Source organism: Penicillium verrucosum, assembly GCF_028828655.1.
Source record: "Penicillium verrucosum strain IBT 35672 chromosome Unknown utg000002l_segment0_segment0, whole genome shotgun sequence".
Classification (NCBI taxonomy): Eukaryota; Fungi; Ascomycota; class Eurotiomycetes; order Eurotiales; family Aspergillaceae; genus Penicillium; species Penicillium verrucosum.
Window position 1 is genome coordinate 1,118,114 of NW_026643211.1, and position 17,126 is coordinate 1,135,239.

The window sequence follows — 17,126 nt, forward strand, 5'->3', positions numbered from 1 at the left end:
CAGAAGATTTCCAGCCTCGCCCAACTTGAATGTCCCCAATTCCCTTCATTCCAGGAGACTCAATTTATTTCGTTTTGGTTATTCGCCTCAGCCTTACACTTCAAACGTTTGTTGCTTCGATAACAACATTCTTCGACCTGCCAGATCCCCATCGTGGCCAATCTCTTTATCGCGCCCGCGATTGTCAATGAGAGCTTCATTGCACTCTTTCACTCGGTCTTGAACCAATCTGCTCTAAATTCGACTATTTGATACCCGGCCGATTCGTCGCTTGACGATTCCAATCCCTCTTCTTTCCCTCCGACCCCACCCTAACGGCCGCCTCGAGCTCCGTTCCCCGTCCAACGTCGTGACAGCCCCTCCGACTTAATCACAGTCAATGATGCTTTGCGCAGGTGCCCGGAGTGTGTTCATATGGTAATGGTCGCTGCACCTGGACATTTTGTTGGCTTTTGGCTACATAAATTCATCAACGAAAGTGCTGCTTCGAGGTGTTTGATCAACAACACTCTGGCTTTTATCAGCTATGACATCCGCCATGACTCGTCCTGAAGACATGATACGTGGACCGCGCTTGAACCGTGGCGAGACAGACGAAGATGAAATGGAAAATGGAACACCAGAGTCAGGGGGCTTCCTCGCGTCACAAAGCGATGATTTTCCGTACCCGGAAGAGGAAAGTCGACCAGGAACTGCTCTAGGGGATGCCTCTGAGAATACTAGCAAGCAACCGACTGGACCGACAACGCTTAGCCCAGAGGAAACCATTGAGCTAGCGCGACATGCCGTTGAAAGTGGCATCCAAGACACTAAGCGTTCCCTAGCAGGCAGCGAGGCCGTCACGGATGTGGTTAAGCCTAAGTTGACCATTGACCTTGGCCATTCACACATTGCCAGGATCCCTGAACCAGTAGTGGACTTGATCAAAGACGAGGTGGAACGGTACGTCGGAGCCTTGCTTTGAACTGTTATAGTGAAGTATTCCGTTGCCTGTTCATAGGCTACGGCATCACTGCTCTGAACTATACTGATCACTATAAAGGCTATCTCTGTCGAACAATCAACTTTTTCACATCCCCTATCGCTTCGCAGAGTGCTCGCATCTACGCTATCTCAATATCAGAGCAAACAACTTCCGTGAATTCCCCAAAGGAGTATGTACAATGATAGAGTTGCTTTATGCTTGCATTGTGGTGTTAATCTTGCTTGCTAGGTTTACAAACTACCATTACTCGAAATTCTTGATTTGAGTCGAAATAAAATCAAAGAGTTACCAAATGAGATCAGCAAATTGAAGTCATTGCGAGTTCTCTCGGTGATGCAAAATCGCCTCATCGACCTCCCAGCTGGCCTCTCCGAGATGCATAAGCTTCAAATTTTCAAATGTGTCGGGAATCCTCTGCGAAAGCCACTGCGTGAAATACTAGAGGAAACTGAGAACGACGCGACACCATCTGGGATGACCGACAACGAAAAAGAAGTCGCGGCCACGACCAAACTCAAGAGATTTCTTATGAAAACACGACAACAGACAAGTACACCCGAGCCAGAAATCGTTGCTTATACAAGGTTTGTTCATATCATGTCTTTGGATGGATACAAGCTAACTCGGTGTCAACGCAGTGATGGTTCTTTTGATATTAAACCGGTACCAGCACCGATACCCTCAAAGCGGAATTTAAGTGGCCGATTTCCAGTAATTCCTAGCACTGGTGATAGCTCAACAACCTCATCTCGGTCTCCATCGATATCACGGGCACCGCCAATTCCATTAAAATCACACTATCGGATGGCCTCTGGGCAGCAAGGCGCTACTTACCACCTGCCTGGTCTCCAAAGACCTGGTGTAGCTCCTCACTCTGTCAACGAGCGCAATCGAAGCAATAGTGAGGGGATAATCCAAGGATCATCGGTTGCTCGTAGCAAAAGAATGGGAGTGATCACTCGGAAGAATACAGATCTGGGTACATTGGATGAAACGCTCCCATATCGAAACAGCCATCTACGGGGTCTCAGTCATGGATCTGTTCTTCGACCGCGCCAGGGTGCGCCGCCAATAGCCTCAAATGACAGTACTCCCCCAAGCCCCACCAGCCCGAGAGAGCGTCGGCGTCCGCGAGATGGCTGGGTTAATCGGATGTCTAGTCTGCCTGAGCACAAGGGTGAGCGTGGATCCGACGAACCGATAATCAAGAGTGCAAAAGGTATTCTTTTTGCTCTCGCGCAAGTTCACTCTCATATCGATACATTGATCAACGTGATCAAGCATGATGACACCAGACGCCACAGTCTCGAGCTTGTCTTTTATAATGCTTCCTCGCATGTTGACCAACTCAACGATGCCCTCGAGAAAGCATCAAATACTTTGTGCAATGACCCAGAGTCAATCACATCAGTCACAGAAACGGTCAAACGTGAATGTGAGACGTGCATCTCCGCCTACATTCACGTCGGCACGCAGCTACGCAACAATGTTGCCAAGATCGTTTCGAACGGCGATCCGCGCTATGTACGATCGCTGATGCTGACGATGTTCGGCAGCCTAGTGGAGCTACGGAATGCTTGTGCTATTCTAAATGCTCCACTCCAGACCATCAACAAACGTGGCTCTGCTACTAAACGCTTGGTTGGGCCAAGTAACCCACTCCCCTCGGTCCCAGACCGATCTCAACTCTCCCTGGTCACTCCAACAAGAGATCCCGCCCCACCCACACGACGATTGCGAAGCGACACGACAATTCGACACCCTCAGTACCCTATGACTATGATTTCCAATCAGGCTAGCATTAGCTCTCCTGGTTTCTCTGCGCCGTACGCACGCAGTCGCTCGAGCAGCAGATCGAACATGATCAACGCATCTATGCCACACTCGTTGGCAACCCCTCGCTCAGGCGAAACTTTCCCTCCTATGCCAGTTCCCGGGGCTCCCCGGGTCAACACACTGACTGGACTGGACGAGAACGAGGAGGAGCGAATATTCGAAAAGATCTTCCATCAGCTGACCGCTACGTACCATGCCGCATACGGGGCACTTCCACTGGCCTGTCGGCAATTTTCAAGGTGTCTCGAAGCTGCTCAACAATCACGCGACTCAGAGGGAATCCAAATCCTCTGGAACAACCTCACCCGTCGATGTCAGTTTTGCCTGGAAGTTTCCGATGCCCTAGGACAGCGTCTCTCGACCATGAAGATCAAAGAACCAGGCGGCGGACTTCGCAACCAACGCGAATTCTGGCAGCTATGCAAATCATTCATGCAATCGTTCGTCGACCTAGTGAACGAGATGCGCGAGTTGAGAAGTATGCAGCTTCTACCTGCCGACGTCATCATCCTCCTACGCCCAGTCCAAAAAGCAAGCCGGGAAGCAGGCCGCTTGATTGAGGTATCCCCATGGGCCTACCTTGCAGACCCGGACCGCCATCCCCCTCCTAGTGCCTTGTACGGCCCTCCGCTACAGACCCCACACCTGCAACACCATCAAACATCCGTCTCAACATCCGCCCTGGTCAACAATCCCTCTTTCCAATTCAATATGATGTCGTCGCCGCCGCAATCAGTCACTGTTCCTGCCACTCCGCTGAGTGCGGCACTTGGCCCCGCTGCGCAGGCCACTGTTCCATCCACGCCGGCCAGCGCCTACAGTGACAAATTCTTCGAGGGGGATGTCTTCCAGCGTGCTGACTCGCTTCTCTCGTCAAACCAAGCACCATTTTTCCGTCGCTAAGCGACTATGAAACCTTTTTACGCTCTCATCTCAGAGAAATTTGTTTTCTCTATGCGTCATGATTACCGCCCCATGTTCATTTTATCTGCATCTTATGATTATGACTATGAGCAAGCTATCGTGCATGCCAGCATCGTTACTTTAGTGGTTCCTTGTCACGCCATCTGTGTCCTGGCATTCCGATCCTCGGTCTGTATTTTGTTTATCCATGATTTAGCGGGCTGATCTCTGTTGGAAGAACTGAGCTACAAGCAATCTATCGTGCATGTCATTGACTCTTTCTTGATCATCGACAACACATGCATTTCATTGGTGCTCTTTTTGGTCCTCTGTTTCTATGCATTAGCGGGTTAATATCCTGGGGGTGAACTGGTTCTTTGTTACAATAGGTTCAAATGAAATGACATTAATTCACCGTAAACTTCCACTGCATACATGTATACTCGAGCCTTCGACTTGCGTAAACTATTTATACATCTACTGCATGTGGCCGAGATGAATGATTGAAAATATGTAAGAAATATTATACTAATATGAAATATGGTGTCTAGCACAGCATAGCTAGATCACGCTTTATATGTAAATCGCCCTTCACACAGCGTTTTCCGGGTTCACCAAGAAGGTTGAAGATTAAAGGCTCCTCTAGAGAGCCTTGAACTTCCCCAAGACTAAAAAATAAAATAAAAAATGTCAGTTCCGAATACCATCATACTAGCCATGAGGTCACATGGTACACGGGGCCAGAGTATACATACCCGCAGCATGAGCAAGATCCGCCTGGGAATGTGCCAGGACATGAAGACTGATATCCTGAAGCTCGTAGAAGAGATGATCTTTGTTCGATGTGTAGTAAGATTTGTCATGAATGCCTGCAGCCTCTGGCACCCTACACACAGTCCCAACGGTCAGCACCATGTATATTTCCATGACTGTGAGATCACCTTCTCTCCCCAAGGCGAGGGTGATCCAATGCGTCCCTACGTCTCTACATACCATGTGATAAAGACTAGCTTGCTTCGCTGGCCATCGCCGGCAGGAGAGTCGTAGGTGAAGTCAACAACCGCGTACCGGGGAGTATCATCCTTGAAGTGAGAGAGGAACTCGGTGTAGTCTTTGTATTTGCCTGACTCGGCGACGGTGATCTTCTTGTCGTGTGCGGAGGCTTCGTAGATGACGTAATTGAGGTTGTCGGTGCCTTTGACCTCGTCGAATACTTCCTCGCATTCGGGAGTGATGGTTGCGAATCCTTTTGTCATGGTGGATGAAGTGAGATGTGTGATGTGTGATGTGAGATGTGAGAAGTGAGATGTAAAGAGGAAGAAGAGGAAGAAGAGGGAAAAGAGGGAAAAGAGGGAAAAGTAGGGAAAGAAAAGGCGAGTCAGGGATGGGCTGATAGTTTTGTAGTCAGACAATGGAAGAGATCACCTGGTTTACCCCATACTCTGCGGGGAAGTAGATCATGACGTAGGAAAACATTTTATATTTATATTTATGTATATTTATGTATATATATATATATATATATATATATATATCTTAGGAAGTTTAAGGAGTATAAAATCTATGATTTTAAATGAATTGTGTTCTGTCATGCTACATTGTCACTTCATTAGGGCAAAGATACTTCACGCATCAACCCGCTATGGGGGAGGTAGTCGAGAATCCGATGCGCGAGTGGGAGGAACTTCAAAGCCATTATATAATAATAGCGGGTTTTCGCAGACATATATGTACATATGTAGTCAATGCTGGGAAGCTGATTGATGTGCAACTCGCCCTCATCGTGATACATCATGACTCATGCGAGCTCATGCTAGCTCAAGATGACCCCCATCGACACCTATTGACCAAGCCCAGATAATCTTGACTCAATGTTGCTCTTAATACATTCAAGTTTTATCATACGATTATCATTCATGTGCTTGTTGCACTATAGTGGAGATCTAGTAACATTGTGGCCTTAGTGGGCGGGACACGGCGTACTATGAGGATAGCTCGATTTAGATATTGAAAAATGATATTACAGCTGTCTTTTCGAATTTAGTATAAAGCAGATGAAGATACTTTGTGTAGGTGTGAATCAAATCAAAGACTTTTCCCCGAAATAGCTGGTATAATGAGCCGAAATGGTGGGATATATATCGTACAAGACAAGGATTATTACAGTAAGTGATCGGTTTGAACCTTTTGATATTATGCGATAAACACGGCAAATGACGAAAACAATCTTATTTGAACCCCGAGATCACATCGCTTTTGGTGATTTCTTATATGATGCAACACTTTTGTCGACATCGTCCGAAAGCCTTCCATTACTGACTGTTACTGTTACAATTCCTACATGACCCTTTGAATCAAATACTAATTTGAACCTGAATTTTGAAAACAGAAAAAAGAATTCTAAAAAAGATTACATGCTCTAAGTACCAATTTCGATAACCAAAACCGCAATATACGCCGGTTACAACCCTGAGGTCGGCATACTTAACCAGCTCTCCGAGCAACAACTACATCCTTCACAAAGGAAAACATCTCGCGTGGCTTATTCACAAACACACTATGACCAGCCCCACGGAAGAAATGATATGATACACCACGCTCCATAGCCCACGTACCCGCAGCAGTAGCAGTGGGAGTGGCAGTCGTAAGTGTGGTAGCCACAGGCGTATGCTCAAACAGAAGCTGCTTGGTCGCCGACGGCGCAGCATTATCAGCAAAGAACGGCTTGTTCGGTTTCTGTGCGAAGCCCTGCGCACCGCGCCACGTCATATTCTGCAGCGACAGCTCCGCGCCAAGGTGGTTGATCAACATATCCCACTCGCCCGAGTAAACATGGAGCGAGATGTTGTGGTTGGTAACCAGAGACGGGAGGATGAAGTACTCCGGAGGCACGGGTGAGGGCGCGGAAAGGAGCGTTCCTAGGATTGTGGAGTTGCACGCGCTGTACAGTCCACTGTTATCGACGTGGAGGGCAGTTTGAACATCTGCGCGCCCGAAGTACTCTGCCATCAGTGGGAGCTCTGAAACGGCACTGCAGTCGTGGGAGATGTCGTAGACATCGAAACAGCCGCGGGTTGTGCTTTTCGTGGAGATGGCCATTAGGTAGTCACTTGCTGTGGAGAAGGCGGCACAGGGGCCGTAGCAGGTTGAGTTGAAGAGTGAGCTGCGGACTTCTTCGGCAGTTGTGGGTGCGATGTCGCATGCGGCATTGGCGGCATTTGTCAGGTCTCGACGTCGGATGTTGAAGTACTCTGGGTTTCCGGGGATATGGATTTTAGCCTGGGGAGGGTATATGGCGGACTTTTCTAACACGCCGTTGAAGCCGCAGGTTTCGTCTGCCTCGTCGAAGACTGATAGGACGTCTTCGGGGATTTGGAGGAGGCCAAGCTGTGATCTGAGATATTTACCCATTGCAACGGACGCCATGGCTGCTCCATTTCCCCAAGATCCATCACCGAGAGACATTGAACGAATATTGAGGGGTGGAGAATCTTTGCCGTCGAGAAGCTCCGATGCAAAGTACGGTATGTAGATGCCTGCATATGACTCTCCCATCAGATGGATCTGCTTTGACTGCATGTGCGGGAAGTATTCGAAGAAGCCACGCAGCCATTGTGTAAAGTCCGTCGTTACCCGGCCATTATCCTTCACAGGGTAGGGGAAGCTAGCTGTGGAGTAGCCAGTGCCGACGGGTTGATCAACGTAAAGCACATTACCCAACTTTGTCCATGAGTGTGGGTTGCGAATAAATTGAGTTGAATTGCCATCGAAAGAAATGGGTCCATTACCGGTCGTCAGACCTATCAAGGATGAGCAGCCAGGGCCGCCATTGAACCAAACTATACAATCTTGTTAGCAACCGCCTTTGAATGTTCTTTCCTATTCAGACTTACTGATCAAATTGTCATCGTATGCTGGCTGCTCTGACTGGAATAGCCAGAAAAAGATCTCATTTCCATCCTCAGTCCCCGGAACCGGAAGACGGCCAGCCCAACTGGGTGGTAGATCCGAAACGCCGGGCAAGGTATGTACTTCAAATCGTTCAGTATTGTATGAACCCATTCCTCGCGAAAAAACAAAACCAGGAGTCGCCCATAGGACATGAAAGAAGTATAGCAATGCAGAGATATTCATGATTGGAAATCTCTGTGCTTTGCACTATGATAATGCTTTCTTTCTAGCAAATAATCGAGATGATACTGCGTAGTAAAGATTTAGGATGCTCATACAGATAAAATTCCACGTGGAAATCATGTTTCCTTTTTATCATTTTCCTTTCAAAGATGGTGGTGGTCATTGATCTATTGAACAGAGGCGGTTGTTGAGCCAGATTTGGGTGTCAATAAGACCAGCGGGGTTATTGGGGCCAAAGACATGGCCAGTGAATTTGGGAGCTCAGGCGGAGCTCATATCCGTCTATAAGCAGTGGCTGTCTCCTGAATCATAGTAATTTTATTCATGTCTGAGCTGACCAGCAGAACAGGAATATATCAATTTGGGGGGATTAAGTTGAAGTAGATGAAGTAGGTGAAGTATAGAGTTGTCAAGGGATGTGGGACCATGAACCATGATTATCAGGCACCAAGGCATCAAGGCACCAAGGCATGCTGATCCAAAAACATTCCGATCTCGACGAGAGCTGCCCTGCTTCATCTCTCCTCGATAATCTCTGAACACTCTGCCAAACTGGAGAGTACAATCAACGGTACTATGTACCTGGTAATGCACAACTCGACTGCATCCAGTGGTTCCCCGAGAAAAGGAGACTCCCACTCACGTGGCCAGTGCTGATTTCAAAGTTCAAAGTGAGGCGAAGAGTCTCTCCCCCTACCCTTTTTTTTTTCACTAGAACTTCAAATGCAGATGCAAGTTCAAATCGGAAATGGAAAAGATGTTACAATGTTGAGATATCAAGTAGTCGAGGGGAGTCTGCTCACGGGTAGCAGCATAGGAATGTGCTGGTTGCGTCCACCCGAATCCGGTGTAGATCTGGGATACACTCACCTATATCAGTTCATCCCGGTCGCTTTGCCAACTCCTTTTCTTTCTTTTCTTTTTTTTACTTCTTTGATTTGTCCATTTATCCTGCATCTTTGTGCACTCTCGAACAATTTGGACTTGTTTGCTCTTGAGAGTATACTGGAAATTCCCCCCCCACCCCCAACAGGTTTTGCTACTTTGGGAGATTTCATACTCTACAACTCTTTGTTTAAAAAGATTTTATTCTCTTTTATTTGGATTCATATACACTTTTTTGGTTTTAAATATTCTAATTTCCACCCCCCTTTTACCTTCCTCCCTATATTGCACCCCTGATCGGAACCACGAGGCGATCGACGCAGATCCAAGCAATCCTCGGCTCCACAGGAATTGACAGCTCACTTGCATCACTTTTCGGTGACTGCGGATTGGCTGCCTGCCTGAGGCAAACAGGGGGTTATTAAATTTGTAAGTTGTGGGAGTTGCATAGGGGCGTATTCGCCTTGTTCTATGCTTAGGTGCATGGCGTGGTCTCGCCATTGCCACCCCCAAAATCTTCCTTTTATCTGACCGTTTGAGTAGGGGAGGTTCAGATATACCGTGCTTAACGATGGATCTACAAGGCACAAAAGAAGCCCGAACGCAGGAGGAGGGCGCCGAAGGCCCTTTGGAGGCCTATGGTGCTGGAAGTGGTCGTTCTAAAGAGTATCACAAGAACGAGGGGCGAGATTCTCACAATCATGATGACCGAACTTCCATTCATCCTCTCCGTCGTCATCGGCAACCCTTCGCCTACCCTCATGGAGCTCGACAGGCTGCATCACCGGTACCAGCCGTTATCTCTCGGCCTCGAGAGCCCTCCCCATCACCAGAGGCTATCAGTATACCCCAAGCTTTGGGTCTAGATTCCCGCGATCAGCGCTTATTGCGTAAGGCTCGGAGATCTCCACCGGTTACCAAAAAAACGCTCAGTGAGCTTGATCTGCCCTGTATCATGAGCAACATCAACCTCCGCATGGACGCCAACTTTGACCGCGACCTGCACTTCAAGCCTGACCTAGATGGGGAGAAGGGCCAACGCAAGCGGAAAGAAGCCGCGGATTATTGGGATTCACTGGCCACGGAGATTACTGTTTACTCTTACCATGCGGCGACTGCCGATGCCACCGAGGAAGTCGAGTCGAGTGATGATACTCGACGCACCTTCGATCCTCGTTTGCCCGCCCTGTTTGAGACATTGCAAGACGTCATCAAGACCCTTGTTCCGGAACGGGATCACCCTACCATCATGCAGAACCTGGAAGTTCCATTGCTGATGCAGCAAATACGCAAAGGCGTTCTCGACATGCTTACGCTGGCAAAATGGCTGGCCAAACTCCTAAAAACACATTGTGCTCCGATGCGAGACGAGTGGGCAGATTCTATGGTGGAGCAAATTGAAAAAGGTTCACAGTCTCAGGATCCCCGCGAGATTGTTAATGGTCTACGAACATTGTTCTCTATTCTTGAGGCGATGAAGTTGGTATGTTATATTTAACCCCCATTTCTATCTTGCAATTTCAAACTAATTCGTGAAATGATAGGACGTCGCCAACCATCAAATCCGAGCATTCCGCGTTCTCCTCATCGAAGACACAGTCCCCTTCCTCCAAGAATACTTCCAAGGCAAAATGAACCGCGGCGGCTTCCAAGTCGAACCCGCCCGGCATTGGTACCTATCCGTGCGCGATCAAGCCCGCCAAGACGACGCAAATGCCGAAGCCCAAAAAACAACCCCAACCCCAGAAACAGAAGAGACTCTCAAACCCCTCGAAGCCCTATTCCGCGGGATCTCCGCCCAACTACTCCAATTCGCCCCGCCCACCGACTTCCCCGAAACCTTCCTCTTCGACTCCGAGCGTCTCTGGCAGCTCCGCTCAACAGTCCAAAACCTAATCAACCTCGACATCGCTTGGTATATCTTCGAGTCCTATGTCAACAAGCACAAGCGGTATCTCTCAACCCCAGAAGAAACCTACTCCACCTTCCGATTACGCATCTGGTCCCTAATGGAAGACGGTATGGACCTGGAGAACCGTATCGCAGGGAACCCAGACAACAACGACGACGATCCAGATCACCGCGGCGGAAAGCGCTGGACGCAAAATATGCGCTGTATCGCGCTGGAGATTGCCCGTTTTGCTTGTGCCGCGCTGCAGCTTGACCCTGTCGTCGCAGGCGAGGTTATTGTGCCCATTGAGGAAGCCCTCGAGTGGCATCTCTCCAATGAGTCCGAGCTCTTCATTTTCTTCCAAAATAGCATGCGCAGCAGAATCCTTGCTACCACCCTGGCCGCGGCTCGTAGATACTTGCCGCTGTCCCCGTTGGCCATCTGCGAGTCGCAAAGGGCTCCATTGTCTGTGGCTTTGGGTCCTGCTGTGCCGCAGACTGGGGCTGCCGGTGCATCTGGGTCAGTGAATACTTCGTCGCTTCCCTTGACACCACAGCAGTCGGATATCGAGCGTATTGGCATGCGTCTTGCTCATATGGGTGTGTTGCATTGGCGTGTGTGGGCTCCGTTGTTGTATCTCCGAGATGAGATTGCATCGGCGGAGGTTGAGCAGCCAGCATTGGTATAATTTTGTTCTTGTTCTTGTTCTGGTTCTAGTTTTGGCTTTTACTTTTGCTCCTTGGATTTTCGGTGTTGGATTATTGTTTGCTGCTTTGCTGTCTTCTAATTGTTTTGTTTGACTTGCTTTTCAGCGCCTTGCATTTACTACTTACTTGGGGGGAGTTTTATTGTTCAGACCGGTATTTTACTGACACAAGGGGGGTCTCGGTGTTATATTGTGGGAAATAGAAGGCGCATATAATATCTATTTTGTCATATCAGAGATACTATACTCATACTCAGACTCTTATGTTGTATATTGTACAATATAGTTATGTAGACGATCCATGGAAACAAACAAAAGTAACAAACTCAATCCGACCCAGTGCCACGGTAGCCGCGAACGTCAGCGGTCCGTGCACCGGGCAATGAAGAATCCCCCATCCCCTTCCAAGAATGCTCATGCATCCAGCCTAAAATTGCCATTACAGGTCTTCCGCAGATCCAGACACGGAAATCCGAGATTTATCAATATCTGTGCTTATGCTTGTACATGCTTTGTACTGGAAAGCTCAAACCCCCACCAAATGCCACCCTTGTCAAACGAGCACAAACAAACCCCCCAATGCGTCTCTCTGCAGCTCTGTACTCCCCAACACACCCTTGGCTCGCATGCTTGAAATCAGCACAATTGCAGCGCATCGCGCGCGCAACGGGTATCCAATCGTCCGGTACGAAGGGTGTTCTTATTGAGCGCATTGCAGCGGAGTTGACGTTGCATTCACAGTCACAGTCACAGTCACAGTCACAGTTGCAGTTACAGTTGCAGTTACAGTTGTCGGCTGCTGCAGATAGTGATAATGTTGCAGAGGGTGTCATCACTAGTAGTCCCAACCCCAGTACCACTACCAATGCTAGCGATAGTGCCAACACAAGCATAAGCCAAGATCGACCTGTCGATCGGCGGGTGTCAAACAAAACACGCTCAAAGACAAAGAACAAGTCAGCAGATTTGACAAAACAAACCCCCCGCACAACCATGGAGCATCCTCAGTATTGATATGGGTGTTCAGAACCTCGCATTCGCACATCTGCGAGTGCCCCGATCTCGATCTGGGATCCAGGGTATCGGGATAGACACAGCAAACCCCAGACCGCCAGAGTTAACAGCCTGGCGCAAACTTGCTATTTCTGAGATATCAAGTTTGAACTTGATCCCCGGGGATAATACCAGTATAATCAAACCCGAAGCTGCTGAAACAATACCAGGATCTGGTGACTCCACCGAATCATCACAGGCCGTCCTCCCATTAGGAACGGGAAAAGACCTGCCTGTCAAGGTTAAGATTGCCAAACCTACAAAAGATCAAGATTCCTTCTCCCCAGACCTCTATGCTGCAAATGCATACACCCTAATCTCATCACTCATAGCCGCATACCGCCCCACGCACGTGCTCATAGAGCGCCAGCGCTTCCGCTCAGGCGGTGGGAGTGCCGTTCTTGAATGGACGCTGCGTGTTGGCCTCTTGGAGGGGATGCTGTATGCGGTTCTGCATACGCTACGACAGGAGAGGGGCGGGGAGGTTGCGGATTTGGTTGTTCGAGGTGTTGAGCCGAGACGAGTAGTCCGGTATTGGCTTGAGGGTGGTTCTGGGCCATCGATTCCAGGGAAAGGAGACGTGAGTGAGAAACCCGAAGTCGGGGAAAAGGTCAAGGAGAAAAGGCCCAATGCGCGAGAAGTGAAGAAGGCCAAGATCGATCTTGTTGGACGGTGGCTTTCTGCTGCGATGCAGAAGCAGAATAGCAATTCTTGTCCGGAGATGGACAATGACACTAAGAAGCTGGAGCTGGGTATTGCTGCCGACGATAAGATCGTGCTGGCAGATAAAGCCGAGTGTCCTACTCTGCATGGTGTTGTGGGTGCGTATATGCGGAAATGGCAGGGTCAGACGCAGACTTTGAAGAAGGGGAAAGGGAAGGGGTCTCGTACTTTGAAAAGTGGATCTCTTTCTCCATTGCCTGTATCCCCACAATCTGAGATGGGGGATGAGGTGGCTGCTATTGATCCGGGGAAACTCGATGATCTGGCGGATTGTTTGTTGCAGGGTGTGACGTGGGTTGAATGGCAGATTATGAGGGAGAGGATTGCGAGTGAAGGGGTTACAGCGTTGGATCCAATGCCATAGTACATATAAATATTCATTCTGAGCAGAGCCAGGCTTGATGGTGATCGGAGGATGAATGCCGTGGGCTCTTCTAAGGATGAACTTAGGTGTTCGAATTTTGTATATTATCTATCCTACAATAACTTGATGTATATTAATGGTCTGGCTGGACAAATGAAACGAGACATGAGACATCAGCTCAAAGCTTCACTAGACTATATCTACACATCCATCTATGTGTTATTCTTGACCCAAAAGGATCGACACCGATCGACAAGTCCGTCATAGGCAAAGCCATACTAGAACGCTTACAGGATGGGCAGCCTTATGCACTCTATTTCTACTCATCTTACGAAGGAGGATCTTTTTGTAAACAGGCAAAAGCCTCAAGTCAATTCAAGTTCATTCCCAAGGATACCGATATTGCTCACCCTCATCGGCCTTCCAGATGAAAAGAAAACATGAAGACGAAAAAACAACGCAAAGTGAGATCATTCGCAAAATGAAGATCTGTAAAGATTAACGAAGATGAATTTTTCAATAGAAAAGGGGCAAGATCCAGTCCTCAAAGCAGACGCGTCACCACCCGTCAAACGATACGTGAGAAAATATTCCGAGTCCAATGGAAACCGGTCGTATGAATGGGTCAATTTCACATTGGTCAGTAAAAAAATGTAATGCAAGGAAATGTCACGCCAGAGAAGCTTTGGGGATTGGGCACCACAGTTAAGAATTGGAGTTCACGGCCTGCAAAAACGTAGCAAGCAGGGAGGGAAAGCTTGGGGCACAAAGCGTAATCCAGTATGACAAGACAATTGCAAGAATAGAAGTCGAAAAGAAGAAACATGGCAAAAAATGGAGCGTAAATAAGAAGTGAAATCGAAACCGTTTGTACCGAAACTTGGCAAAAATAGGTACAGTACCAGCACGCCTCTGCGCGAGTAGAAGGGAATCGGAACTTTCTCTCAGATCATCAACGGGCTCGCAACTCGCTGCTATGTAGAGGTGGATGCTCCCCTTGCATTAGCAGTGTGTTGTTTAGATGAAGTGGCGGCGCCAGTTGGCCAAGAAAGCCTTGCCAGCGGGGGTGCCGGTAGGCGTGGGCTGGGCGCTGGAGGCGGGGGTAGGGGTAACGCTGGCGCTGGCGGAAGGAGTCCGGGTAGCGAAACCGCTGGAAGAAGGAGTAGGCGTGCGGGTGATGGGAACACGGGTGGTGCCGGTGGCAGGGCGGGTCTCGGTGGGAGCAGCAGCAGTCTCGGTGGAAGACGCAGCAGTCTCAGTGGAGGTGCTCTGTGCGCCCTCACCGTTGCCAGGAGTCTGGGTCTCAGCAGCGCCCTAGAGAAATAATGTTAATTTTTGATATGTGAGTTAGGGGAAATGAGCAGCACATACAGCAGTCACGGTCTCGGTGACAGTAGCAGTAACAGTCACTGCGGAGCAAGCACCGGACTCATTGCCAGCACCACCACCGGACTCATTGCCGGCACCACCGGAGGGAGTGGGAGCCTCAACGAGAGTGACGGTCTCGGTCTTGGTGCCGTTGATGGTGGAGGTGCGAGTGTGGGTAGTGTCCTCAGCAGGCTTAGTGGCCGAGGCATCAGAGCCAGACTCAGTCTATATCAAAGTTAGTTCACGAGTACAAAGCACAAGATATCAGATAGAACACATACAGCAGTGACGGTGTGCTCCTTAGTAGCGGTCTTGGAGATGGTGGTAGTGATGACACTAGTGGAAGTTCCCGAGGTCACGGTGTAAGTGACAGTCACGGGTTCATCGCCAGGGATGTCAGTGCCAGCAGGGGCAGAAACAGTGCTGGACAGAACACCGGAAGAGGACTTGGTGGGACTACCAGTAGGGCGAGAGCTGATGGGAGTGCGGGTGACCACGGGCTTGCTGGAAGAAGCAATAGGCGAAATAGTGCCAGCGGGCACGGAGGAGCTCACATCAGGGATGGAAACGACCGAGGAGGAGGCAACGCTGGGAACGACAGACGAAGCAACGGAAGGAATGGCGCTGGTAGCCACCGAGGTAGCAGAAGAGGACTGCACAGTGGAGGATTCCTCAGCAGGAGCAGACACGACAGAAGAAGAAGCCGTGGGAGCTGGCTCGGCAGCAGTGGGAACCACGAGGACGGTCGAGGTAGAAGGCTCAGCAGCACCGGGGGTGGAGCGAGCCAGGATACGACGAGCGTGGAGACCATCGTGAGTGGCCTGACCCACAGCAGCCATAGCAGCCACGAGGGCAACGGAGAACTTGTTCAAGACAACCATGATGAAGTTATTGGTAACGACGGTGGATATCGAGATGAAAAAAAGTGAAGGTGGGATGAGAGAGATGTCAAGAGCAAGAATGCCGAAGCAGATTGAGCGAGTAGTTAAGTGAGTGTGAGTGTGGTGGGGGAGGAAAGAGCGACAGAGCAAGGTGCGAAATCAATTCGCAGGGAAGGAACGTATGGCTTCTCACAGAGAAGGAAAGAAGAAGAAGAAGTAGGCAAGAGACAAGATTGAAGAAGGAAAGAAGAAGGGAAGAAATGGAGACCTAAGGTAATTAACTCATTTACTCATTTCCTTAATTTCTTAATTTCTTCATTTCTTTAAATTAAATTATACATATCAATTTTAATTTTAATATTATATCTTCTCTTAGTACTTCCCACTTATGAAGGAAGTACTTTCTAATCAAATTCGTGTTGTCGGTAATACCGGTGGATCGACGGTATATGAGTATCCACTGTCTCAGGCACGGAGGTTTCATTGGTCCAAGTCCATTTATCCAGATCCCGTGGGCACTTGGGCTGTGACCTTTAATCTCACGTAAAAAACTATATGGATATTAGCGAAACCTATATTGTATGAATCTCTTATGTTGTACTGACTTCCCTCTATGGATGTGATGTGTCAGTGGCGTCAACTGACATCCGGTCTATTCGATGGAGTGCTTAATAGGGGTTATTGGGTCATTCCAAGGTTGAACGTACATATGTTGTGTACCTTTTGTACCCCATAGGGCATGTCGGCAAACGGGTTTTTAGGGCACGGACGTACTTGAACGTGCCACCAAAAACAAGTCTGACAATACCCAGTTAAAATCCATGGATGTATCTACATTCTATGGGGAAACACAGCCCGAGAATCTACGACGATCATTAAAGAGAAAAATACGGCCAGATCCCCGGGACTTCCGGGAACGTTTGAAAGTTGGAGGTTTGATCTCGGCTGTAATAGTACGGCATACGCAATACCCCCGAAAGGTTTCACATAAATCAGGTCTCCCGTGTCCCAGGGTTCCCCCCGCTTCCATATTTCTCGGGATATAAATTGCTTTTTGGGAAACATGACATTCAAGACTCCACGGGTATATCTAGACACATTATTTCCCATACATTTAAAAATGAAGATTGACACAATTCACTCTAAATGCCGTCTGTATCGATGGTCCACGTGGGGCATATTTACCAAATCTACCGTCTACTCCGTACGGGTATAGATAGGCATTGGGTGAATTGATAAGGTCTAGGCTTCCAACATTAAAAGGCACGGCCCCTGGACTTGGAGTCTATCGATTGTTCATTTCATTTCCCAGAGTACTACTCCGTCCTAAAGCGAATGGTTTATAAAGCTCTGTTTGTAAAGGACCGTCAAGTCTCGCACAAAACCGACTTATGTTG

At 48.7% G+C, this 17,126-nt stretch overlaps 6 protein-coding genes across 6 annotated transcripts; 3 read left to right on the top strand and 3 right to left on the bottom strand.

Annotated features, from left to right (window-relative positions):
• Positions 1-526: 526 nt before the first annotated feature.
• Positions 527-3,724, top strand: N7516_006044 (uncharacterized protein; the record flags this gene model as incomplete). The annotated part of the gene is made up of 4 exons (XM_057218764.1): positions 527-942; positions 1,043-1,154; positions 1,214-1,569; positions 1,624-3,724. The coding sequence occupies 4 exons, from the start codon at positions 527-529 to the stop codon at positions 3,722-3,724; spliced, it is 2,985 nt and encodes a 994-aa protein (XP_057072855.1).
• Positions 3,725-4,366: 642 nt separating this feature from the next.
• On the bottom strand, positions 4,367-4,980 carry N7516_006045 (actin-binding ADF family protein; the record flags this gene model as incomplete). Its single annotated transcript, XM_057218765.1, has 3 exons — positions 4,367-4,392; positions 4,480-4,610; positions 4,718-4,980. 3 exons carry the CDS (start codon positions 4,978-4,980, stop codon positions 4,367-4,369), a joined length of 420 nt encoding a protein of 139 aa, XP_057072856.1.
• A 1,228-nt stretch (positions 4,981-6,208) lies between these two features.
• cp9 (putative serine carboxypeptidase) lies at positions 6,209-7,858 on the bottom strand (the record flags this gene model as incomplete). Its single annotated transcript, XM_057218766.1, has 2 exons — positions 6,209-7,563; positions 7,618-7,858. The coding sequence occupies 2 exons, from the start codon at positions 7,856-7,858 to the stop codon at positions 6,209-6,211; spliced, it is 1,596 nt and encodes a 531-aa protein (XP_057072857.1).
• A 1,456-nt stretch (positions 7,859-9,314) lies between these two features.
• On the top strand, positions 9,315-11,322 carry N7516_006047 (TCP11 family protein; the record flags this gene model as incomplete). The annotated part of the gene is made up of 2 exons (XM_057218767.1): positions 9,315-10,226; positions 10,288-11,322. The coding sequence occupies 2 exons, from the start codon at positions 9,315-9,317 to the stop codon at positions 11,320-11,322; spliced, it is 1,947 nt and encodes a 648-aa protein (XP_057072858.1).
• Positions 11,323-11,919: 597 nt separating this feature from the next.
• N7516_006048 (uncharacterized protein) lies at positions 11,920-13,480 on the top strand (the record flags this gene model as incomplete). Its single annotated transcript, XM_057218768.1, has 2 exons — positions 11,920-12,296; positions 12,349-13,480. 2 exons carry the CDS (start codon positions 11,920-11,922, stop codon positions 13,478-13,480), a joined length of 1,509 nt encoding a protein of 502 aa, XP_057072859.1.
• A 1,017-nt stretch (positions 13,481-14,497) lies between these two features.
• On the bottom strand, positions 14,498-15,729 carry N7516_006049 (uncharacterized protein; the record flags this gene model as incomplete). Its single annotated transcript, XM_057218769.1, has 3 exons — positions 14,498-14,794; positions 14,852-15,073; positions 15,130-15,729. 3 exons carry the CDS (start codon positions 15,727-15,729, stop codon positions 14,498-14,500), a joined length of 1,119 nt encoding a protein of 372 aa, XP_057072860.1.
• Positions 15,730-17,126: the final 1,397 nt, after the last annotated feature.